The sequence below is a fragment of the Monodelphis domestica genome, chromosome 1 (assembly GCF_027887165.1).
Source record: "Monodelphis domestica isolate mMonDom1 chromosome 1, mMonDom1.pri, whole genome shotgun sequence".
In the NCBI taxonomy this organism is placed as follows: Eukaryota; Metazoa; Chordata; class Mammalia; order Didelphimorphia; family Didelphidae; genus Monodelphis; species Monodelphis domestica.
In genome coordinates this window covers 113917070-113943229 of record NC_077227.1, presented here as the reverse complement: position 1 = coordinate 113943229, position 26160 = coordinate 113917070, and the positions used below count along the sequence as shown (strand labels likewise).

Below are 26160 nucleotides of genomic sequence, written 5' to 3'. Positions count from 1 at the left end.
TTTTCTTCTCTAGTGTCCCTTTTAGCTGTGTTTCAGATCTTTTCATTTGGGATGTCCATGAGAGCACCAATGCTGCAGTATTGAATAATAAAGTCAAAGACACCACACATTACTCATCTGCCCTTCATTTTTGTTCAATGTCTCAAACCTCAGGAGTGTGATTTCAAAATGAACTTGCCTTTCCAAATTATTAGATAATATTTGGGGAAAAAACTGATGAAAAAATCTCTTAAATGTGATAAATTTTGGTAGTTGGGTAGAATGCCTTTTCGGGGCAACTGGGTTTTGTGGCCATTTGCATTTAGCAGTATCTGTCCTTCAGTTACCTGGAACAGTTGGCCTATCAGTTCATGAAACTTCCTTTCCATCATGTTAAGATGGGCAGGATTTGATGGTGTTCCTATTTAATATATAAAAAATATTAAGTTATACACAGAGCTGGAGCTGGCTGAGCCTAGAAGACTCTTCTACCTTCAGTTGTTTCAGCTTCTTGAGATATTGATGACAAAGAACAAAATGCAAAAATTGTAGGATTTTCAGGGCCTAGTGTTGGATATATCTCCCTGTCAAAATTCTCATCTCTGATTCCAGATTCCAGAAGCTTAGTCAACAAAGGATTGTTGGCTGTCATCTTAGTTTGTGGTTTATATTTGTATGTTAAGGAGTTTACATGTGTATAATCATTATGCATCATGTTTGTACAAGATATAATTGCTGAGAATTATATCATGAACACATTTTAACCCATCTCATAGCTGGCAGTCTGAATCTCAAATACTTGTCTTTGGAAGTTGCCTTGCCCCAAGCATAATCTGATGCATAGGGCTGCTCTGACCAGTTTATTTTCTGTAATGTTCATCATTCCTGCTGTCAACCAATATCCAATTGCAAGAATTCCTTAAACTTCAGACACTTCAGGGTATTTGCTAGCAGATTTTTTCCTTTCTATTCTTTATCATTTTTCCTCTGGGAACTCCCTATGGCAGCATATAGATACTAACTTGCTGTTAACTTGCTTATTATACTGTCCAGGAGAGGGAGAAAATTAGAGCAAATTCTGTTTCCTTGAGTCACAGTGATTGATGAGTATCATGATTATATTAGGGACTGTGCACAGTATGTTCCTAGCCAATACCTTATGAATCTCTTTAGGGATCCCCAGATACTGAAGGCCAAAGCCAGTAGCCAACTACTCAGCACTATTGTTTGAATGCCTACTGTGTATAGGGTTCTTTATTAGGCATTGTTAGAAATAGGAAGTAGAGTGTGGCTATGAAAAAAAAGACAGTAACCAATTAGAAAAGTTTTAGTCTAGTGGGGAATCAATGGGCATGTAAATATGTAGAAAAAGAATAAACTAAATAAGTAACACATAGCCTGGGAAGTGAGTGTAAGTTTAAAAAGGAGATGGAAATAGAGTGGAGTGAGTTGGGAAAGTTTCTAGGGATGGAAGGCTATATTTTAGGTAAAAAATGCTTTCATCATAAGACATTGGTGTAACTTTTAAGTTTTCTGACTAATTTGATTTCTAACAAGTGCTATTCTTGATCCTGGCTAATTTGAATTTGCTTTTCTTCTTTTTCTAGATTTACAGGAACAGATGGACCCAGTGGTTTTGGCTTCGAGTTGACATTTCGACTAAAGAGAGAAACAGGAGAATCAGCTCCACCCACATGGCCAGCAGAGTTAATGCAGGGCTTGGCCAGATATGTGTTCCAGTCAGGTATGGGAGCATAGGCAGCTGGCATCTTTTACCCTTGGGATAAAAGCTTAGTTGATCTTAGAGAGGTATACATGTATTTTAATGTCTGATTAGGTCCATATTTCTGTTTATTAGCTTAGTTTGTATTACTGTACCATTCCATCTCTTTCTTGACATTGCTAGGACAAAACTTTACCTGGGTCCTAGAAGAAAAGGTGGTATAATGTAACCAACTTCATTGTTCCACATTGCCCTAGATCCATGTTTGCAAGTTGTCGGCCAAACTTTGGATCTGTGATAGGCCGAAAGCCAAATTAATACAAAGCTAAACAGTTTTATTTTATCCATTCTCTGTGGTTAGATTTTCCCCTTGCCATTCCTGTTGTTGGGATCACAGCCATAGACTTGCTTTCTATCTCAGACTAGGTTTGAAGGACTTGACTATGATGGAAGGGATTATTTGGTAAGCAATGGGAAACCATAAAAAATAATTGAGCTGGAGAGTGATAAAGGGATAAAACAGAGCTAGATTGGGCTTTAGACAGTCTTAGACGTATTTCATGCATTTGATTGACATATCCATAGTTTGTAAGTTATCAGAAAAGAGACTTTGTGCCAGGAGTCCTGTTCATTTTAAAATATATATTTTGATGCCTTTTGTTTTTATTTATGTCATAGTCATTACTTGGAAAATACAACCCTCCCTCATATTGAACAGAAAAATAGTTAAGGAAAAACCTGTGATACTGTTTCCATATTTGACATTTTATACAATTTTTTGCACTAGTAGTCACCTGTCTTTCTAGTTGGAAATGTGTTTCATTTTCTTTCTTTTGGAATCATTCTTGCTTTCTCAGGCAGCTTCCTATTAGTGATCTCTCTTTTTTTTTCCTGTCCCTTCCCTACTTTATTTTTTTTTTAATTTTTTTGGTCATTTTCAAACATTATTCCTTGGAAACAAAGATCATTTTCTCCCCCCCCTCCCACTACCCCTCACATAGCTGACGTGCGTTTGATTCGAACGCATTTCCATGTTGTTGGTATTTGCATTAGAGTGTTCATTTAGAGTCTCTCCTCAGTCATATCCCCTCAACCCATGTAGTCAAGCAGTTACTTTTCCTCGGTGTTTTTACTCCCACAGTTTGACCTCTGCTTGTGGATAGTGTTTTTTCTCTTAGATCCCTGCAGATTGTTCAGTGACATTGCATTGACACTAATGGAGAACTCCATTACGTTCGATTGTACCATGTTATTTATATGTATATATATGTGTGTGTATATATATATGTCCTTCTGCATCTCTAGTCTGTCTACCAAGAAATAGGTAACATGTAAATGTAAATTGTTCTCCTGGTTTTATTCATTTTTAATTTGTATTAATTCATAAAAAGCTGATCAGATTCTCTTTATTCCACCATAATCATTTCTTACCATGCTGTAATGTTCCATTATATTCATATGCCACAATTTGTTTGGCCATTCTCCTTTTGGTGGATAGCTACCCTACTTTGTTTCTGAATGAAATTTGCCTCTATAAATATTTTTGTGTATATTGACCCATTCATTCTTTCTTTGATTTCTTTGGAATATATGCCAATAGTGGTAGTTCTGGGTCAAAGGAAATACATAATTTAGTAACTTTTGGGATATATATATATAATTCCATATTGCTTTCTAGAATGGTTAAACAAATTTATACCTCCATCAAAGGATTATAGATATGATCTAGTCCAGTGATGGTAAACCTTTTAGAGATGGAGTACCAGGCCCTGCCCCTACAACTGAGTGTCTTGTCCACTGTGTGCTGTGCTCCTCTCCCCTCACAAGTGTCAGGCACACTCTGCCCCCTCTTTGCCCCCCAGAGGGGAGGGAGAAAGCACTCCTATTGGGCTGTTGGGTGGGTGAAGTGAGGAATGTCTTCAGCAAGTGAAGGGAGGGGAGTGGCCCAAGCATTCCCATTCTCCTCCAGCTCTGCTCCTAGTGACTACCTACCTTACCCCCTGTGTGTTCCTATTAGGCTGCTGGACAGAGGGGTGGGGGATGTGATAAGAGGTCATCAGGCATCTTGGAGAGGGGGAGGGGAGCAGCTCTACCAGGTTCTTCTGCCTTTTTAGTGACAAACTCTGGCAGGGGAGTGGGGGTGGTGGAGGAGTGAGCATGCTCTGTGTGTCATCTTTGGCACCCATGTCATAGGTTTACCATCACTAATCTAGTCCAGCCGTCTCTGGAACTCTGGGCTTCTGATTGGTTAACATTTACCAAACTTAGCTGAGATCCAGATCAATCAATCATACTGCTCTTTGGTCATTTTCATGCCCTGCTTCATTTTACCTCAACCCCCTTCCTCCCCTTTCCTCTGCAAACTCTGAAATTTGTGAGAAAGTCAACACTACCAAAAAATACTCTCTCTGTGTTGTTGTTTTTTTCCCCTATTAGATTGTAAGGTCCTTGGTGGCAGGGATTGTTTTGATTGCTTATATTTATATTTCCAGGATTTAGTACAGTGTCTCATTCAACACAAGTTTCCATTCCATTCTAACCCCCTCATTTTATAGATAAGCAAACTGTGGATTTGCTTCAGGGAAATGACTTCCCTGAAGTCACATGAGTATTAAGTGGCAGGGTCAGGATTCAAATCCAGGTCATCTGACTTCAGACTCAACATTCTTTCTATTAGATTACTAGTACTTCTTGCTCTAATATGGCATTGGTGCACCTGTTTTTCCACAGTCTCTTTAGCATTGAACACTTTTTTTTTTTAACACTTATCATTTGTCAGTTTTGCCAATTTGATAGATATGGAAAAAATCTCAAAGTTTTTTGCATTACACTCAGTGATTTTGAGCATTTTTTTATGAGGTTGATGATAGTTTGCATTTTTTCTTTAGAAAACTACTTGTGTTCATATCCTTTAACCAACTATTTTGTTTTTATAATATTTTCATATCAGTTTTCTACATGTCTTAGTTATTAGACCTTTATCAGAGAATCTTATTGCAATTTTTTTTTCTAGTTAACTGTTTCCTTTCTAATTCTGTTATAAGAATTAAATTTTAATGGTTTGACTAAAATATATGAAAATTATAAATAATAATAGTGGTTGCCTATTTGAAGCTCAGAGTTGAGAGGATGACTCAAACTGAAAGTGACTCCTGAGGTCGACTTTCTTCCTTGAGTAGATCTTCCTTAAGCTGACTTCCTTCTTGAAGTCCAACTCCTTCTTGAAGCTGACTTCCTTTATTGGAGTTGACTTCCCTAGCCCTAGAAATTCAGGGTCTTTTATAGTGGCTCCTTGTTCCTTCCCCCTTTCATAAGGGCCATTCACAGTTTCCAAATTGTCTAGCACTGCCCAGGGGAAGTCTCTGTGGGATTCACACCTCTCATCCTCTGAAAGTGTCAACTTTGTCAAAGGCCTCTGAAGGTCAATTTCTCATCAAAAGGTACATCTAGTTTCCTGATTGATTGAATTTCTAAGGATGTGAATTAAGTGGTTTTCCAAGCTCCTCCACCTAGTTCAAGCTTTTGTTGATTAGATCAAAAGATGTGTTGACTCAGAATAGGTAAAGGGAACAAAGAATTCCCTTTTCACACTGTGTTCTTTTGCTTGTCCAAAAAACATTTAAATTGACTTTTATTTTTTATGATCACCTCTAATTCATTCATTCATTTTTAAAACCCTTACTTCCTGCCATTGGTTCCTAAGGCAGCAGAGTGGTAAGGGCAATAGGGGGTTAAGTTACTTGCCCAGGGTCACACAGCTGGGAAGTGTCTGAGGCCAGATTTGAACCTAGAACCTTCCGTCTCTAGGCCTGGCTCTCAATCCACTGAGCCACCCAGCTACCTCCTATCTCTAACTCATTTAAAGAATTTTCTCTCTAATCATATTATGAAAGTTACCTCCTTGTCTTTTCTTTTCTTATATGATCTATCCATTTTGAGATTATGATTTTAGAGAGTTGCAGAATTGAATATAGATTATTCTTTTTCTCTGCCATAGGTTTCCTGTCTTGGGTTATCTTTATAGATTCACTTAACTATTGGGAAATGCCCCTATAGTCCAATTCTTACTTCTTTTACCCAATTTTTTAGAGAAGTACAAAGGTTTGGGGAAGGAAGGGATTCAGAAACACTGGGTTTTGTTGAAGGTTTGTGTATTAGACAGTTTCTGAAATCATTAATGAATTGCTCAGAAACATCTACCAGTATGATTCTGTTCTTATTCATTAGCAAGATGACTTTTTACTTAATAAACTTAGTAAAATCTTTAGAACCCTTCAGTTGCCATAAATAAAAGGATTGTCTAGAACTGATCAGCCTTCTACCTTGTAATGCTGTTTTTGAACTTGTGTTAATAATTACTAATAATAGCTAGTATATCTGCAGCATTTATTTCTTTAAAAATTTTTTTTCCAGATTACATGTTGATGTAACTTTTAATATTTATTTTCTGACATCTTCCAATCCAGGTACTCTCCCTCCCTCCCACTCCTCTCCCCTCTTCAAGAAGGGAGCCAACATGGTACAGGGTATATACAATCATACAATACATATTTCCCTGTTTGTCATGTTGTGAAATAAGATATATATTGCTTACACCAGAGAAAAATTCATGGAAGAAATGAAGTAAAGAATGGTCAGTTTCAATCTGGACTTTGTTCCTTCTATGGCAATGCATATCTTTTTTTGTCATGAGTCCTTTGGTTTTGTCCTGGATCCTTTCCTTGTTGATAATAGTTAAGCCATTCACAGTTGTTCACCATACCTCATTGTTGCTACTGTGTTCAATGTTCTCCTGGTTCTGCTCACTTAACTTTGTATCATTTCATATAAATCTTCCTTCCCAAGTTTTTTGGGCTCATTTTGTTTATCATTTCTTATAGTCCAATGGTATTCCATTATAAGCATATATTACATAATTTCTAACCACAAGAATGTAATTAAGAGAAATTGAGTCTCCAAGCTATAAAGAAATAGGTTTATTTGGAGAGGGTTGGTCTCTCAATAAAGCCAGACTTCTGGTCAAGACCAAAAGATCCCCAGCACTGTGAGAGACCTTCAAAAATAGATCAGGATGACTTTTCAATGGTAGAAGAAGTCACTTGATGATGACTTAGAAATCTCTTGATGGAAAAGTGGGGAGCGGTGGAGCTTGGACTAGTGACGCAGAGGAAAAGAGTAGGTGATATTGGGTGGGTCTAGGCTTTGAACCCCAGGTCAGGTGTATTTCAAAACTGATTATTGCTGAGGGTCCATGATATAGCAACCTTGAAGGGTGGGGCTAATGCCAAGGCCTATGCTAAAGCAGTTATTTACTTAATTCAAAACCTTAATACTTATACTAGAATAATCACAAAAACAAACAAACAAACTAAAATCATGATTTACACTATCTTAGAATTACAGTTTTGATTATCTCAAGACCATTGCTTACATCTAATCCTCATATAAGGGAGTAGGGGATTTTTCTTTTCTTTTTTTTGTGGGGTAGGGTTTTTTCCCACATATATCACAATTTATTCAGCCATTCCCCAATTGATGGACATCCCTTCAGTTTCCAGTTCTTTGCCATCATAAAAAGAGCTGTAGCACTTGTTTCTATTTGTTATCTCATTGTATCCTCATGGCAACCCTGAAAGAGGAGTTATTATTATCCCCATTTTATAGGTGAGGAAAATGAGGTAGATGGGAGTTGAAGTTATTTGCCTGGGATTACACAGCTATTAAGTGTCTGAGACCAGATTTAAACTCAGATCTTCTTGACTCCAGGTCCAATGCCTATCTACAGGGCCATATAGCTGCTTAGATGAAGTGATACTCCAGTTCAAAATATGCTACGAAAAGCTTGACAACTGTAATAATAATAACAATAATTCAGTTGTTCTTGTTTGCATCCCGAAAGTTAATTTGTTTAATGTTTAGTTATAAAGCATTGAGAACTGATTCCATGGGCCACATAGGAATATCAAATTAATTATTTTGTAGAGTCAGACTTGACAGGCAAAAGATGATCAGTGGAGGAATGCAGATTAGTAGGCAGTAAGTTCTTCAAGTGTCTTAGAGCCCTACTTTGATTAGGGGGTGACTGATCCAAAGTAAGAGGAAAAACTCAACTTTCTAAACTTACTGCCCTCTGTGTGAGCCAACTCCGTTTCCTTTGGACTATGTTAGGTTCCTTAACTGTGCTGAGAGTATTTTTCCCTTGCCCTGGCCCTGCCCCATTGACTGTCTTCATGGTTAATTAGGCTATATCTTTCACTGAATTGTTTTTTGAAAAAGAGACATTTCTGATACGGTGTAGATGGAAAAGGACTGGACTATAAGTCAGAAGATTTGGTGAATCCTAACTCTGTCACTCGTGTGATTTTTAGGCCAGTCACTAAGCATCTTTGAGTCTATTTATCTGTAAAAATATATGTCATGAATATTTTAGTGTATATAGAGGATTTTCTTTCTGGCTTTTTCAATCCTTGGGATACATCTATGCTCAGCAGTGCAGTGCTTGTTTGAAAGAGTATTGGCACTTTCTTTTATTTTTCTTTTGAACTCTTCTCTCTTTTCCTGCACCATTAAAAAAAAAAAAACCCTTGTAATAAATATATGAGGTCAAGCAAAACAAATGCTTTCATTGGCCATATTGAAAAATGTTTATCTCACCCTGCATGAGTGTCACTTCTGTCTGGAGGGTGGCATATTTTATCATTGCTCCTCTGGAATCTTGGTTAGTCACTTGATCAGAGTTCTTAAGTCAAATTATTTATCTTAGCAATGTTATTGTAAAAGTTGTTCTGCTCACTTCACTTTGCATTATTTCAGATAAGTTTTAAGATTTTAATCTACAAAAAGGTGATAACTCAGTATTTTAAGTACATCTACCTATTTTAACCACAAAAAGGTGTTAAGTAACTACAAAGGGTGAACTTACCAAAAAAGGTGTTAAATAACCCAGAAAGATATAATCTAACCAAAGAAGGTGAGAACTAAAGAGTGGGCAATCCCCATAGCACTGCTGGGTCTGTACCCCAAAGAGATAATGGACACAAAGACTTGTACAAAAATATTCATAGCTGCGCTCTTTGTGGTGGCCCAAAACTGGAAAACGAGGGGATGCCCATCAATTGGGGAATGGCTGAACAAACTGTGGTATATGTTGGTGATGGAGTACTATTGTGCTAAAAGGAATAATAAAGTGGAGAAGTTCCATGGAGACTGGAACAACCTCCAGGAAGTGATGCAGAGCGAGAGGAGCAGAACCAGGAGAACATTGTACACAGAGACTAATACACTGTGGTATAATCGAACGTAATGGACTTCTCCATTAGTGGCGGTGTAATGTCCCTGAACAACTTGCAGGGATCCAGGAGAAAAAAACACCATTCATAAGCAAAGGATAAACTATGGGAGTGGAAACACCGAGAAAAAGCAACTGCCTGAATACAGAGGTTGAGGGGACATGACAGAGGATAGACTCTAAATGAACACTCTAATGCAAATACTATCAACAAAGCAATGGGTTCAAATCAAGAAAACATCTAATGCCCAGTGGACTTACGCGTCGGCTATGGGGGGTGGGGGGGAGGAAAAGAAAATGATCTATGTCTTTAACGAATAATGCTTGGAAATGATCAAATAAAATATATTTAAAAAAAAAATAAAGGCAAGCAGAAAAAGAAAAAAAAAAGAGTGGGCAATCCAGGGGAAAAGCATCTGCTGTGATTGGTAGACATAAAATTTTGGGGAGGTGACACAAGAGAAAAAGGTTCTATAAAAAGAGGATGAAAGGCCAGAAGAGGAGAGATATTCGATTCAAGTTTCAACTTGGATGAAGGATCTCTGACTCAAAGTTGGACTCGGAGGAGAGACTGGAGACAGACACTTGAGGAGCAACCAGAAGACAGACAACCAGACTTCTTTACATTTAGACAGTCATCCTTGGTGAGTGAAAGGCTGATTTAGTGACCCTGCCTTTCTGGAGGCGTGAAGCCTCTGGGAAAGGCCCCATCATCTCTTCCCCTGGCTGGGGCTTAGAAATTTCTTTTTGTAAAAAATTAATTAATTAACTAATTAATTTGTTAGTTTATTATCATTATTTTATTTGGTCATTTCCAAACATTATTCATTGGAAACAAAGATCATTTTCTTTTCCTCCCACACCCCCCCACCTCTCCAATAGCCACGCACGATTTCACTGGGTATCACATGTGTCCTTGATTTGAACCCATTTCCATGTTGTTGGTATTTGCATTAGAGTGTTCATTTAGAGTCTCTCCTCAGTCATATCCCCTCAACCACTATAGTCAAGCAGTTGTTTTTCATCAGTGTTTTTACTCCCACAGTTTATCCTCTGCTTGTGGATAGTGTTTTTTCTCCTAGATCCCTGCAGACTGTTTAGGGACATTGCATTGCCACTAATGGAGAAGTCCATTACGTTCAATTGTACCACAGTGTATCAGTGTCTGTGTACAATGTTTTCCTGGTTCTGCTCCTTTCGCTCTGCATCACTTCCTAGAGGTTGTTCTAGTCTCCATGGAATTCCTCCACTTTATTATTCCTTTGAGCACAATAGTATTCCATCACCAACATATACCTCAATTTGCTCAGCCATTCCCCAATTGAAGGGCATCCCCTCATTTTCCAATTTTTTGCCACCACAAAGAGCGCAGCTATGAATATTCTTGTACAAGTCTTTTTCCTTATTATCTCTTTGGGGTACAAACCCAGCAGTACTATGGCTGGGTCAAAGGGAAGACAGTCTTTTAGTGCCCTTTGGGCAGAATTCCAAATTGCCCTCCATAATGGTTGGATCAGTTCACAACTCCACCAGCAATGAATTAATGTCCCAACTTTGCCACATCCCCTCCAGCATTCGTTACTTTCCATAGCTGTCATGTTAGCCAATCTGCTAGGTGTAAGGTGATACCTCAGAGTTGTTTTGATTTACATCTCTCTGATTATAAGAGATGTAGAACACTTTTTCATGTGCTTTTTAATAGTTTTGATTTCTTTAACTGAAAACTGCCTATTCATGCCCCTTGCCAATTTATCAATTGGAGAATGGCTTGATTTTTTTGTACAATTGATTTAGCTCTTTGTAAATTTGAGTAATTAAGCCTTTGTCAGAGGTTTTTATGAAGATTGTTTCCCAATTTGTTGCTTCCCTTCTGATTTTAGTTACATTGGTTTTGTTTGTATAAAACCTTTTTAATAAGATGTAGTCAAAATTATTTATTTTACTCTTTGTGACTCTTTCTAAGTCTTGCTTGGTTTTAAAATCTTTCCCTTCCCAAAGGTCTGACATGTATAATATTCTGTGTTCGCCTAATTTACTTATAGTTTCCTTCTTTATGTTCAAGTCATTCACCCATTCTGAATTCATCTTGGTGTAGGGTGTGAGGTATTGATCCAAACCTAATCTCTTCCACACTGTATTCCAGTTTTCCCAGCAGTTTTTATCAAATAGTGGATTTTTGTCCCAAAAGCTGGGGTCTTTGGGTTTGTCATAGACTGTCTAGCTGAGGTCATTTACGCCAAGTTTATTCCACTGATCCTCCTTTCTGTCTCTTAACCAGTACCAAATTGTTTTGATACTGGTTTATAGTATAGTTTGAGATCTGGGACTGCAAGTCCTGCTTCCTTTGCATTTTTTTTTCATGATTGCCCTGGATATCCTTGATCTTTTGTTCTTCCAAATGAACTTAGTTATGGTTTTTACTAATTCAATAAAGAAGTTTTTTGGTAGTTCCATGGGTATGGCACTAAATAAATAAATTAATTTGGGTAGGATTGTCATTTTTATTATGTTAGCTCGTCCCACCCATGAGCAATCAATGTTTTTCCAATTGTTTAGATCTAGTTTTAACTGTGTGGAGAGTGTTTTGTGGTTGTGTTCATATAGTTTCTATGTTTGTCACGGCAGATAGATTCCTAAGTATTTTATATTGTCTAGGGTGATTTTAAATGGTATTTCTCTTTCTAATTCTTGCTGCTGAAATGGGTTAGAGATATATAGAAATGCTGACGACTTATATGGATTTATTTTGTATCCTGAAACTTTGCTAAAGTTGTTGATTATTTTGAGTAACTTTTTGGTTGATTCTGTAGGATTCCTTAAGTAAACCATCATATCATCCTCAAAGAGTGATAGCTTGGTCTCATTGCCAATTTTAATACCTTCAATTTCTTTTTATTCTCTAATTGGTACTGTTAGTGTTTCTAGTACAATGTTAAATAATAGAGGTGATAATGGGCATCCTTGTTTTACTCCTGATCTTATTGGGAAGGCTTCTAGTTTATCCCCATTGCAGGTGATGTTTGCTGATGGTTTTAGATAAATACTGTTTATTATTTTTAGGAAAGGCCCTTCTATTCCTATACTTTCTAGTGTTTTCAATGGGAATGGGTGTTGTATTTTATCAAAGGCCTTTTCTCCATCTATTGAGATAATCATGTGATTTTTGTCATTTTGCTTGTTAATATGATCAATTATGTGGATGGTTTTCCTATTATTGAACCATCCTTGCATTCCTGGTATGAATCCTGCCTGGTCATAGTGGATGACCCTTGTGATGACTTGCTGGAGTCTTTTTGCTAATATCCTATTTAAGATTTTTGCATCTATATTCATTAGGGAGATTGGTCTATAGTTTTCTTTCTCTATTTTTGACCAGCCTGGCTTTGGGATCAGTACCAGGTTTGTGTCATGAAATGAATTTGGTAGTACTCTGTCTTGGCTTGTTCTGTCAAATAGTTTGTTTAATATTGGGATTAGTTGTTCTTTGAATGGTTGATAGAATTCATTTGTGAATCCATCTAGACCTGGGGATTTTTTCTTAGGGAGTTCTTTGATGGCTTGTTCAATTTTTTTTCTGATATGGGGTTGTTTAGGTAATTTATTTATTCCTCTTTTATTCTAGGCAATTTATATTTTTGTAAGTATTCATCCATATCACCTAGATTGCCATATTTGTTGCCATATAATTGGGCATAGTAGTTTTTAATGATTGCCTTAATTTCCTCTTCATTAAAGGTGAGGTCTCCTTTTTCATTTTGGATACTGTCAATTTGGTTTATTTCTTTCCTTTTTTTAATTAGACTGACTAGTACTTTGTCTATTTTGTTTTTTCAAAGTACCTGCTTCTAGTCTTATTTATTAAATCAATAGTTCTTTGACTTTCAATTTTATTAATTTCTCCTTTGAGTTTTAGGATCTCTAATTTAGTCTTCATCTGAGGATTTTTAATTTGTTTGCTTTCTAACTTTTTAATTTGCATACCGAATTCATTGACCTCTGTCCTTCTTAATTTGTTAACATATGAATTGAAGGATATAAATTTCCCCCTGAGTACTGCTTTGGCTGTATCCAATAGGTTTTGAAAGAATGTCTCATCATTGTCATTTTCTTCAATGAAATTACTAATTGTTTCTATGATTTGTTCTTTGACTAACTGGTTTTGGAGAATCGTATTGTTTAATTTCCAATTAATTTTTTATTTACCTCTCCATGTTCCCTTAATAATGATTATTTTCATTGCATTTTTATCTAAAAAAGTTGAATTTATTATTTCTGTCCTTTTGAACTTGTTTGCAATGTTTTTATGCCCTAATAGATGGTCAATTTTTGTGAATGTACCATGTGCAACAGAAAAAAAATGTATATTCCGTTTTGTCCCTATTTATTTTTCTCTACATGTCTACCAACTCTAATTTTTCTAAGATTTCATTCACTTCTCTTACCTCTTTCTTATTTATTTTTTGGTTTGATTCATCTAGTTCGGATAGAGGAAGGTTCAGGTCTCCCACTAGTATAGTTTTTCTATCCATTTTGTCCTTGAACTCCTCTAGTTTCTCCTTTAGAAATTTGGATGCTATGCCATTTGGTGCATACATGTTGAGTACAGATATTTCCTCATTGTCTGTACTGCCTTTTATCAGGATGTAATTACCTTCCCTATCACTTTCAACTAGATCTATTTTAATCTTTGGCTTTGTCAGATATCATGATTATGCCTCCTGCCTTCTTTTTATCAGTTGATGCCCAATATATTTGGCTCCACCCTTTTACTTTTACCCTATGCGTATCTACCTTCCTCATATGTTTTTATTGTAGACAGCATATGGTAGGGTTTTGGATTCTAATCCACTCTGCTATTCACTTGCATTTTATGGGTGAGTTCATTCCATTCACATTCAGAGTTATGATTACTAGCTGTGTATTACCCAGCATTTTGATTTCTACTCCTATTCCTGCCTTTTCTTATTTCACTATTTCCTTCTACACCAATGTTTGTTTTTAATCAGTCCCCCTAGTTCCCACCATTATTTTACTTCCCTTTCTACCCCCTCCTTTCTTATCCCCCCCTTATTTTCCCTGTAGTCTTTCTGAAATTAACCCCCCGCCCCCTCCCTCCCTTGTACTGCTTCCCTTCCCACCAGTCTGTTTATTACCCTTCTACTCTCCTATAGGGTGCAAATCTGTTCTCTGTCCCCAATGAACTGGATAGTTTTTCCCTCTTAGAGTCCATTTCAAAGCATGTAAAAGTTGAGTATTTCCTGTCTCCGTCCTCTTTACCCTTCCAGTGTATTTATGTTCTCTCCCCCCTCGCACTATGAGCTTCTTTTGTGACATATAAATTTACCCCTGTTTGTTTCTTTTCCCATTTCTTTTAATATTAACCTATTTTAAGCTCTAGTTATATATGTATATATATGCATACTCATGTGTATGTATTTATGCATGCATATATTTATATACCTATTTATGTCTTGTCCTTTCTTCCTATACAGTTTGTCACTGTTCTCTCTAAGTGTACTTCTTTTTGCTGCCCAGATAATAACTATAGTTTTTAAGAGTTATCAATGACCTAATTTCTTATAGGGATACATATCATTTTAACTTATTGAGTCTCTTAAACATTTTTTGTTTTGTTTTTCTTTTTTCCCTCTTTTTTAATTACCTTTTGATGATTCTCTTAAGTTCTGTGCTTGGACATAAAATTTTCTGTTCAGGTCTGGTCTTTTCTTTACGAATTCTTGGAATTCTTCTATTTTGTTGAATGACCATACTTTCCCCTGTAAGAATATAGTCAATTGAGACTTCCAGTTAAGATGGCAGCTTAGAGAAAGCTAAAGTTCAGATCTCCGGAAAACCCTTCCCGACCGATCTCAAACTATAAGCTCCTAAGGTGCCGAAATTCAAAACGATCAACAGCACAGACCCTGGGAACCCTCCTCCTGGACCTGGACCCGGATCAAAAGGTACGGCTCCCCTCAAAAGCCAGAACCCGAGATCACTTGGACCTCAGGGGTAGGAGCGCAGAGTCCAAGGCTCCCGGAAGCCGCAGCCCGGCCGGGCTCAGAGAGCAGGGTCCTCGGAACAACAACCCTCAGGGCCTTCTACACGAGTCCCGGTGAAAGTTACTGCCTGGGGCTTCCGCTGCAGAGAGCTGGTCGAAACAACAGCAACCCTCAGGGTGGGCAAGACAGCCTCAAGGGCTGGATCCTGCTATCCAAGTCTCAGTGAAAGTCCTTGCCCTCGGAGCTTGGGGAAGCTGCAGCCCATCCCCCCGCAGGCCGACGAAACAGCCTCATAGCCAGCGATTCTGAAGGCAACTTCCGGAAAGCGAGCCGGGGGGAGAGTGTGGCCTCGTGGTCCGACCCTTCCATTCCAGTTCCAGTGAGGCATATTCAGTTTAACCCAGGGAAAGCTCATAGAACCAACATCTGCCCAGGACTAAAGCCTCTGAACACCAGACAGAGATAAGAAAAGCTAATCCTCCACATTCAGAGATGGCAAACTCCACAGAAGCACAGAAACCCCAAAATACCAAGAAAAATAAGAAGAAAGGGGCGACTTTGGACACATTTTATGGAGCCAAAATACAAAATACAGACAGATAGAAGAAGATATACAAGAAAATTCTCCAAAATCTTCCAAAGGAAATAGAAACTCTCCACAAACCCATGAAGAATTTGAATCAGAAATGACCAAAAAGATGGAAGCCCTCTGGGAGGAAAAGTGGGAAATAATGCAAAAGAAATTCACGCATCTACAAAACCAGTTTGACCAAACTGTAAAAGAAAACCAGGCTTTAAAGCAAGAACTAATAAAGCAAAGCCAAAACACCAAGAAATTAGAAGAGAACATAAAATATCTCACCGACAAGGTGATAGATCTGGAAAATAGAGGGAGAAGAGAAAATTTAAGAATAATTGGACTCCCAGAAAAGCCAGAAATAAACACCAAACTGGACATGGTGATACAAGATATAATCAAAGAAAATTGCCCAGAGATTCTAGAACAAGGGGGCAATACAGCCACTGACAGAGCTCACAGAACACCTTCTACACTAAACCCCCAAAAGACAACTCCCAGGAATGTAATTGCCAAATTCCAAAGCTATCAAACAAAAGAAAAAATCCTACAGGAAGCCAGAAAAAGACAATTTAGATATAAAGGAATGCCAATCAGGGTCACACAAGACCTTGCAAGTTCTACTCTGAATGATCGTAAGGCATGCATGGAACATGATCTTCAGAAAGGCAAGAGAGCTGGGTCTCCAACCAAGAATCAGCTACCCAGCAAAACTGACTATATACTTCCAAGGGAAAGTATGGGCATTCAACAAAATAGAAGACTTCCAACTTTTTGCAAAGAAAAGACCAGAGCTCTGTGGAAAGTTTGATACCGAAAATTAAAGAGCAAGGAATACCTGAAAAGGTAAATATTAAGGAAAGGGGAAAAATGTTATCTTCTTCTTTTACTCAAACTCTCTTCTATAAGGACTACATTTATATCAATCTATGTATACTAACATGTGGGGAAAATGTAATGTATAAATAGGGGGTAAAGAAAGACCAAATAGAATAATGGTTCTCACACAAAGATTCACATGGGAAGGGGAGGGGAAGAAAACTCCTATAAGAAGGAGAGGAAGAGAGGGGGGGGTTTTACTTAAACCTCAATCTCAGGGAAATCAACTCTGAGAGGGAAAAACATCCAGATCCATTGGGATCTTGAATTCTATCTTACCCAACAAGGGTAAGGAGAAGGGAAAACCAAGGGGGGGAGGGGGAGAGGGAGAACAAAAAGGGAGGGAAAGAGAGGGGGGAGGGGGAGGGAAGGAAAAGGGAGGGACTAAAAAGGGAAACATCAAGGGAGGGGACAAGGGGGACTGATTCAAAGTAAATCACTGGACTAAAAGGTAGAGCCGAAGAAGAAAAGGTTAGAATTAGGGAAGGCAATCAAAATGCCAGGGAGTCCACAAATGACAATCATAACTTTGAACGTGAATGGGATGAACTCACCCATAAAACGTAGACGAATAGCAGAATGGATTAGAATCCAAAACCCTACCATATGTTGTCTTCAAGAAACACACATGAGGCGGGTTGACACCCACAAGGTCAGAATTAAAGGATGGAGTAAGACCTTCTGGGCCTCAACTGATAGAAAGAAGGCAGGAGTGGTAATCATGATATCTGATAAAGCCAATGCAAAAATAGACCTGATCAAAAGGGATAGGGAAGGTAATTATATTTTGTTAAAAGGGACTCTAGACAACGAGGAAATATCATTAATCAACATGTATGCACCAAATAATATAGCACCGAAATTTCTAATGGAGAAACTAGGCGAATTGAAGGAAGAAATAGACAATAAAACCATACTAGTGGGAGACTTAAATCCTTTTTTTTTTAATGGTAGTTTTTATTAGCCATGATAACTTCTTCTTTTTTTTTTTAATTTCATTTGGTCAATTTCAAACATTCCGTGGTTACAAGAATCATATTATTTTACCTCCCCTCCCCTCCCCTCCTCTTTCCCATAGCTGACATGCAATTTCATTGGGTATTACATGTGTCCTTGATCAGAACCTCTTTCCATGTTGTTGGTGTTTGCATTAGGATGTTCATTTAGAGTCTACATCTCCAGCCATATCCCCCTCAACCCATGTAATCAAACAGTTGTTTTTCTTCTGTGTTTCTACTCTGACAGTTTTTCCTCTGAATGTGGATAATATTTTTTCTCATAGATTCCTCCAAGTTGTTCAGGATCACTGCATTGCCACTAATGGAGAAGTCCATTACATTCGATTGTACCACAGTGTATCAGTCTCTGTGTACAATATTTTCCTGGTTCTGCTCCTCTTACTCTGCATCAATTCCTGGAAGTTGTTCCAGTTCCCATGGAATTCCTCCACTTCATTATTCCTTTGAGCACAATAGTATTCCATCACCAACATATACCACAATTTGTTCATTCATTCCCCAACTGAAGGGCATCCCCTCATTTTCCAGTTTTTTTTTGCTACCACAAAGAGTGCAGCTATGAATATTCTTGTACAAGGCTTTTTCCTTATTATCTCTTTGGGGGGTACAAACCCAGCAGTGTTATGGCTGGATCAAAGGGCAGACAGTCTTTTAGCACCCTTTGGGCATAGTTCCAAATTGCCTTCAAGAATAGTTGTATCAATTCACAACTCCACCAGCAATGCATTAATGTCCCGACTTTGCCACATCACCTCTAGCATTCATTACTTTCCTTTGCTGTCATGTTAGCCAATCTGCTAGGTGTGAGGTGGTACCTCAGAGTTGTTTTGATTTGCATCTCTCTGATTATAAGAGATTTAGAACACATTTTCATGTGCTTATTAATGGTTTTAATTTCCTTAACTGAAAATTGCCTATTCATGTCCCTTGCCCATTTATCAATTGGAGAATGACTTGATTTTTTGTACAATTGATTTAGCTCTTTATAAATTTGAGTAATTAGACCTTTGTCAGAGGTTTTTGTAATGAAGATTGTTTCCCATTTGGTTGCATCCCTTCTAATTTTGGTTGCATTGGTTTTATTTGTACAAAACCTTTTTAATTTGATGTAATCAAAATTATTGATTTTACATTTTGTGATTTTTTTTTCTAGCTCTTGCTTGGTTTTAAAGTCTTTCCTTTCCCAGAGATCTGACATGTATATTATTCTGTGTTCACCTAATTTGCTTATAGTTTCCTTCTTTATATTTAAGTCATTCAAACCCATTCTGAGTTTATCTTGGTGTAGGGTATGAGGTGTTGATCCAAGCCTTATTTCTCCCATACTGTCTTCCAATTTTCCCACCAGTTTTTATCAAATACTGGATTTTGGTTCGCAAAGCTGAGATCTTCGGGCTTAAAATAGACTGTCTTGCTGAGGTCACTTACCCCAAGTCTGTTCCACTGATCCTCCTTTCTGTCTCTTAGCCAGTACCAAATTGTTTTGATGACCACTGCTTTATAGTATAGTTTGAGATCTGGGACTGCAAGGTCTCCTTCCTTCGCATTTTTTTTTCATGATTTCCCTGGATATCCTTGATCTTTTGTCCTACCAAATGAACTTTGTTATTGTTTTTACTAATTCAGTAAAAAAGTTTTTTGGTAGTTCAATGGGTATGGCACTAAATAAGTAAATTAATTTGGATAGGATTGTCATTTTTATTATGTTAGCTCGTCCTATCCATGAGCAGTCGATGTTTTTTTCCAGTTGTTTAGATCTAGTTTTAATTGTGTGGAGAGTGTTTTGTAGTTGTTTTCATATAGTTTCTATGTTTGTCTCGGCAGATAGATTCCTAAGTATTTTATATTTTCTAGGGTTATTTTATTTTTTTAATTATTATTTTTTTAATTTTAATTTTATTTTTTTAAACCTTATTTTATTTGGTCATTTCCAAACATTATTCATTGGAAACAAAGATCATTTTCTTTTTCTCCCACACCCCCCCACCTCTGTCATAGCCGACGTGCGATTCCACTGGGTATCACATGTGTTCTTGATTTGAACCCATTTCCATGTTGTTGGTATTTGCATTAGAGTGTTCATTTAGAGTCTCCTCAGTCATATCCCCTCAACTCCTGTAGTCAAGCAGTGGCTTTTCATTGGTTTTTTTACTCCCACAGTTTGTCCTCTGCTTATGGATAGTGTTTTTTAGATACCTGCAGATTGTTCAGGGACATTGCATTGACATCTAGGGTGATTTTAAATGGTATTTCTCTTTCTAATTCTTACTGCTGAAATGGGTTGGAGATATATAGAAATGCTGATGACTTATATGGGTTTATTTTGTATCCTGCAACTTTGCTAAAGTTGTTGATTATTTCATCTACCTTTTTGGGTGATTCTCTGGGGTTCTTTAAGTAGACCATCATATCATCTTTGCCTGTTTTGATACCTTCAATTTCTTTTTCTTCTCTAATTGGTACAATGTTAAATAATAGGGGTGATAATGGGCATCCTTGTTTCACTTCTGATCTTATTGGGAAGGCTTCTACTTTGTCCCCATTGCAGATGATGTTTGATGATGGTTTTAGATATATGCTGCTTATTATTTTTAGGAAAGACCCTTCTTTTCCTGTGCTTTCTTGTGTTTTCAATAGGAATGAGTGTTGTATTTTGTCAAAGGCTTTTTCTGCATCTATTGAGATGATCATGTAGATTGTTAATATGGTCAATTATGTGGTTTTCCTAATATTGAACCATCCTTGCATTCCTGGTATGAATCCTGTCTGGTCATAGTGAATAATACTTGTGATCATTTTCAGAAGTCTTTTTGCTAGTATCTTACTTAAGATATTTGCATCTATATTCATTAAGGAGATTGGTCTATAGTTTTTTTCTCTGTTTTTGACCAGCCTGGCTTTGGAATCAGTACCATATTTGTGTTGTAAAAGGAATTTGGTAGAACTCTTCCTTTGCTTATTCTGTCAAGTAGTTTGTGTATTATTGGGATTAGTTGTTCTTTGGATGTTTGATAGAATTCATTTGTGAATCCATCTGGACCTGGGGATTTTTTCTTAGGGAGTTCTTTGATGGCTTGTTCAATTTCTTTTTCTGATATGGGGTTGTTTAGGTAGTCTATTTCTTCCTTTGTTAGTCTAGGCAATTTATATTTTTGTAAATATTCATCCATATCACGTAGATTCACATATTTATTACCATATTATTGGTCATAATAATTTTTAATGATTGCCTTAATTTCCTCTTCATTAGAGGTGAGGTCTCCCTTTTCATCTTGGATACTATTTGATTTTCTTCTTTTCTTTTTTAAATTAGACTGACTAGTACTTTGTTTATTTTATTTGTTTTTTAAAAATACCAGCTTCTAGTCCTATTTATTAAATCAATAGTTCTTTGACTTTCAATTTTATTAATTTCTCTTTTGATTTTTAGGATCTCTAATTTAGTCTTCATCTGAGCATTTTTAATTTGTTCACTTTCTAGTTTTTTAATTTGCATGCCCAATTCATTGAGCTCTTCCCTGTCTAATTTATTAAAATATGAACTCAAGGATATGAATTTCCCCCAAGTATTTTTTGTCTGTTTTGTCTGCATCCCATAGATTTTGAAAGGATGTCTCATCATTGTCATTTTCTTCAATGAAGTTATTGTTTCTTTGATTTGTTCTTTAACTATCCAATTTTGGAGAATTGTATTGTTTAATTTCCAATTAATTTTTGACTTGTCTCTCCATGTACTCTTACTAATTATTTTTTTTATTGCATTGTGATCTGAGAAGGTTGGATTTATTATTTTTGCTCTTTTGCACTTGGTTGCAATGTTTTTATGCCCTAATATATGATCAGTCTTTGTGAATGTACCATGTGTTGCTGAAAAGAAGGTGTATTCCTTTTTGTCCCTATTTATTTTTCTCCACATATGTACTAACTCTAATTTTCTCAAGATTTCATTCACTTCTCTTACCTCTTTCTTATTTATTTTTTGGTTTGATTTATTTAGTTCTGATAGAGGAAGGTTTGGGTCTCCCATTAGTATAGTTTTTCTATCTATTTCATCCTTGAGCTCTATTACTTTCTCCTTTAGAAATTTGGATGCTATGCCATTTGGTGCATACAGGTTCAGTACTGATATTTCCTCAGTGTCTGTACTGCCTTTTATCAGGATGTAATTACCTTTCCTATCTCTTTCAACTAGATGTATTTTTCTTTGGCTTTGTCAGATATCATGATTGCGACTCCTGCCTTCTTTTTATCAGTTGATACCCAATATATTTGGCTCCATCCTCTTACTTTTACCCTATGTGTGTCTACCTTACTCTTGTGTGTTTCTTGTAGACAACATATGGTAGGATTTTGGATTCTAATCCACTCTGCTATTCACTTGTATTTTATGGGTGAGTTCATTCTATCACATTCAGAGTTATGATTACTCTGGCAGGGATTCTTTGCCATATTACTCTGTACATTTCACTTCTTCTGGAACCAGATAAGTAGGAAGAAGATAGATAAATTAATCAAGTTTACTAATCCTCTACTTTAATGATAGATCGAATTAAGACACAATAGAGAATATGTAAGTAGCTCAACATAGCACCCAGAATAAGATATTTTATGGTTGCAATTTAGCCTTTATTATTAATAGGTTCCAAAGCCTTCTTTTTCATAGATAACCCCAACATGTGTATAATCTTAATATGGTTGCCTTAGGTAAATTTTTCTAAACAGAGCTGCCCTATCAATACCAACAATATGTCAAGTTTTACTTACAACTGTCCCCACTGAATATATGAAGCCAAATGGAACTGCCTTGTTATGTTAATGTAATTTTTCTTACTCTTAGTCCTTTTTATTTTCTTGATTTTTCTTTACATCAGACAGATTTATCCCTTTCTGGATCTGTAAAATGTTTTCTGATTTATCTGTTTGTAATGCTTACCAACTATAACCCAAACCAATGTCTGGTTTCTCTATAGTTTCCCTAGATTTTAGAATAATAATCGAGAGTATATCCACCAAATAACAAATCAGTTTCACAACATAGATTTGTAACATAACATAACATAAGATAACATAACATACTAGAACAGAACAGAACAGAACAGAACAGAACAACATAGCCACTATAATAGGTTTTGCTCAGGAGAGATATATACACTTACAAAGGTTTTTAATTCTTGGCTACTGAGCAACAAAGAAATGATCACTGAAATCTTTGACCATCTGGTAGGTTCCCAGAAGCCTCAGTGAAATAAAGTCTCTTTTAGTCCCAGTTCCCTGAAGATTCAAACTAGAGAGTGATGAACATAGCTCATATTTCTGGAGAGCTTAAGTTTTAAAAAATACTTTCCTCATAATTGACCTGTGAGATGTTTGGTACAGATCCCTATTTTACAGATGTAGGAACAGAGGTTCAGGACATCCCTATTTTACAGATGTAGGAACAGAAGTTCGGGAAGCTTAAATTATTTGTCCAGGTCTTACAATCACTTTCATCCAAGATTTAAACCCAGGTTTCTCTTCACTCCCTCATCTAGCACTCTGTTCACCCTATACTATTATTCAGAGAATTATAGTACCTGGATTCTGCTTTTAGTTTTCCTGCTGCATTGCTACTTGGCTTTGGGTAGATCACTAGTGTTTCTAGGATAGGACTTTACCTCATTTGTATAAGTGGAAATTGGTTCCTCCCTTTCTTTGCAGAGGTGGGATACAACATGTATGGAAAACTCAGTGTTAGACTTTTCTGTAGTGTTTTGCTGAATTTTTAAAAAAATTCTTTGTAATTCTTTGATGGTTTTCTGGGAAAAGAAAGGGGGAAAGGCTACATTGGGAAATATAGATGTTGTACATTGGGAAATATAGATGTTGTAAAGAGCAAATATATCAAAGGCTTTACTTTAAAAAGCAGAAGTAAGGATTTTTCTCTCCTGACCCATAGACATTTCTAATAATCTAGTCTCCCTGTGTATAGTGAAGTACTTTGAATTTCTTTTCAAAAGTGGGCTATAAGATACATTCATTCTAACTAGAACATTTTTTTTTCTTAGTGATCCTATCACACTTGAAATTCTTTGGATTCTTTCTTTTCAGTGGCCCAAGTCCCCTCCTTGATTGTTTCTTGGTATAGAGAGATACTCCCTATTAAGTAAGATCAAAGATTATATATGGGGTAGGTGAGAAATGAAAGGCTTAAATAGTTCCGCATCAGTCCATGTTGTGATAAGTAGACATTATTTCTGATCTCTTTACTAACTTGATTTCAATTAGGAGCTCTCAGAAGGTATTGTTTAAACACTAAGTATTGTATTGTTATCCTAAATAGGTGGAAAAGAGTAATTTATTCTAATGGGCCATGATGGTGGTGGATGCAAGTACTTTGGTGGGCCTAGAGCAGGGGTCCCCAGACTTTTTACACAGGGGGCCAGTTCTCTATCCCTCAGATCATTGGAGGGCCGGACTATTAAAAAAAAAAACAACTATGAATAAATCTGTATACCACTGTCTGGGATAGTGGAGGCTACAGTGCTGGCTGTGATGGGCCTGTCACACACAGGCCCATCACCACCACCACTATACTGGGCAGCAGGATACACAGTGCAGAATCCTCTCCCCCAGATCACTGCTCACCATGCTGACATCTTCCATTGTGTAGACACATAATCCTTTGAGCAGCACCTCATTCTCGTTCAGTTACTCTCAGAACAAGGCCCCACACAAAGAATTATGTCACCCTAACTAACACCATGCTTTGCGGCATCGCCACATACAGTGCTCCTCTCACTGACCACCAATGAAAGGTTCACACTTCTGGAAGTGTGATGGGGGCCGGATAAATGACCTCAGGGGCCACAGTTTGGGAACCCCTGGCTTAGAGCTTGGTTAGACATCAAAGATGCCACAGTCATCTACTGCATCCCAAGATATTACTAATATTTTTATTTTTGTCTTGCCACTGGATTTGACCACTCTGGAAGAGTAAGACTGATAACTTTGTACAACTCTGTCTCACTTATAATCCAATTTATGCATGAGCCAAAACATTACCCACACCATTTTGCTATATTTCAGGAAATTTGAAAGAATTTACTATTTTACTATTTCACATCTCCATTCCAAATGTTCATACAGCTATTTGTGCTTGATCTTTGGTAGTCTTTCAAACTCACGTTGATCTGATCAGCCATTGACACGCTTTCGTTGACTCCAATATAGTGATATAATGGACAATAGCCATTGTTAGCCTAACTAAAAACAAATGGTGTTCTTCTGCAGAATGGTTGAACCTGGCTACCTATCTTGAATAAGACTGAGACTTCTAAGTGAACAGAAGTGAAGTTATTGTTTTTTGTTTAGTTTTATAGCTCTCTGTGGTTATTCAGTGCACCTTTTAAATAGGACCCAGTTTGGCTCTGTTTCCTCTTAGTAAGAGTTGTTAGATGTGAATCCTGTCTCTTCCATGTAGGCTTTTAAATGCAGTCTGTTGCAGAATATGCAAAATAATAGCAATGTTAATTTCCTTTCCAGGAATTTTGGGGTCAGATAAATAGGAATACTTGTTCAGTTCCTTTTCATCTCATAAAATGTAAAATTCACTGCTTTTAGTCACAGCCAGAGTATCTGATATTTTTTTTATTTTTTAATAACCTTATTAAGCCAGGGATTATCTTATCCTTCACTATTCCTAGTGATGTGACATATAGTACTGCCAAGAACTATATAATGGAGACTGGATCTCAGTGGGACAAAGTTTTTAAATTTTGTTTTCCAATTACATGTAAAAGTAATTTATAACATTAATTTTTTTAACCTTTTGAGTTCCAAATTCTTTCTCTTCCATCCTTCTCATCCATCCTTCCTTATCATCTCATTGAGAAAGCAAGCAATTTGACATAGATTATGCATGTTTAGTTATACAAAATATATTTCTATATTAGTCATGTTGTGAAAGAAATCAGACCCCTCCAAAAAATCCCAAGAAAAATAAAATTTTTAAAAATGCTTTGATCTCCATTCAGATTCCATCAGTTCTTTCTCTGGATCTACATAGCATAAATCTTTAAGAATTGCCTTAGATATTGCTGGGAATAGCTGAATCATTTACAATTGATCATCATACACGATTGCTATTACTGTGAACAATGTTCTGATTCTCCTCATTTTACTTTGCATCAGTTTATGTAAGTCTTCTCAGCTTTTTCTAATTAATGTTTCTGATTAATGTTTGTGTCTGATTCTAGGAAATGGGATAAAAACAAGGAGCACAGACTTAATCTGAATAGTGCCAAAAAGAGTACAGAGGTAAAAAAACTAGTGTGAGACTCGAGGTTGCGATGCTTGACATATGTTAAGTCGTAGGATTTCCTTATATCTACATTCTTTGTGAAGTATTCAGACAAGTACCAAAGTTTGACTATCATCCTGGCTCCCCATATCCCTGAGAATGACAAAAAAATAAGACCAGGGAATGACACTTCCCTATCAAAATAAAATTCTAGTTCCTTTTCTTCTTATAGTATGGCAATTTCCTATAGTCTTGGCTGCAAATGGGTAAGTGAAATATTACTGCATTCTGTCCTACAGACTTGTAGGATAGAAACTATTTTAAATTGGACCTATACAAGGACCTGTTAGAAATGTATTAAACCCAAATAAGGGCCCTTTTTGAATTTTTTTTCCTTTCTTTCCATTTTTTTCCT

The 26160-nt window shown here is 36.8% G+C and overlaps 1 protein-coding gene across 2 annotated transcripts in view; it reads left to right on the top strand.

Annotated features, from left to right (window-relative positions):
- Positions 1 to 26160, top strand: part of SUFU (SUFU negative regulator of hedgehog signaling) — a 178221-nt gene that overhangs the window by 52520 nt on the left and 99541 nt on the right. For both annotated transcript variants that reach the window (XM_001369211.4, XM_007479094.3), the window contains exon 3: positions 1587 to 1723. In XM_001369211.4, the coding sequence (XP_001369248.1) occupies positions 1587 to 1723 (137 nt within the window). The remainder of the gene's footprint in view (positions 1 to 1586; positions 1724 to 26160) is intronic.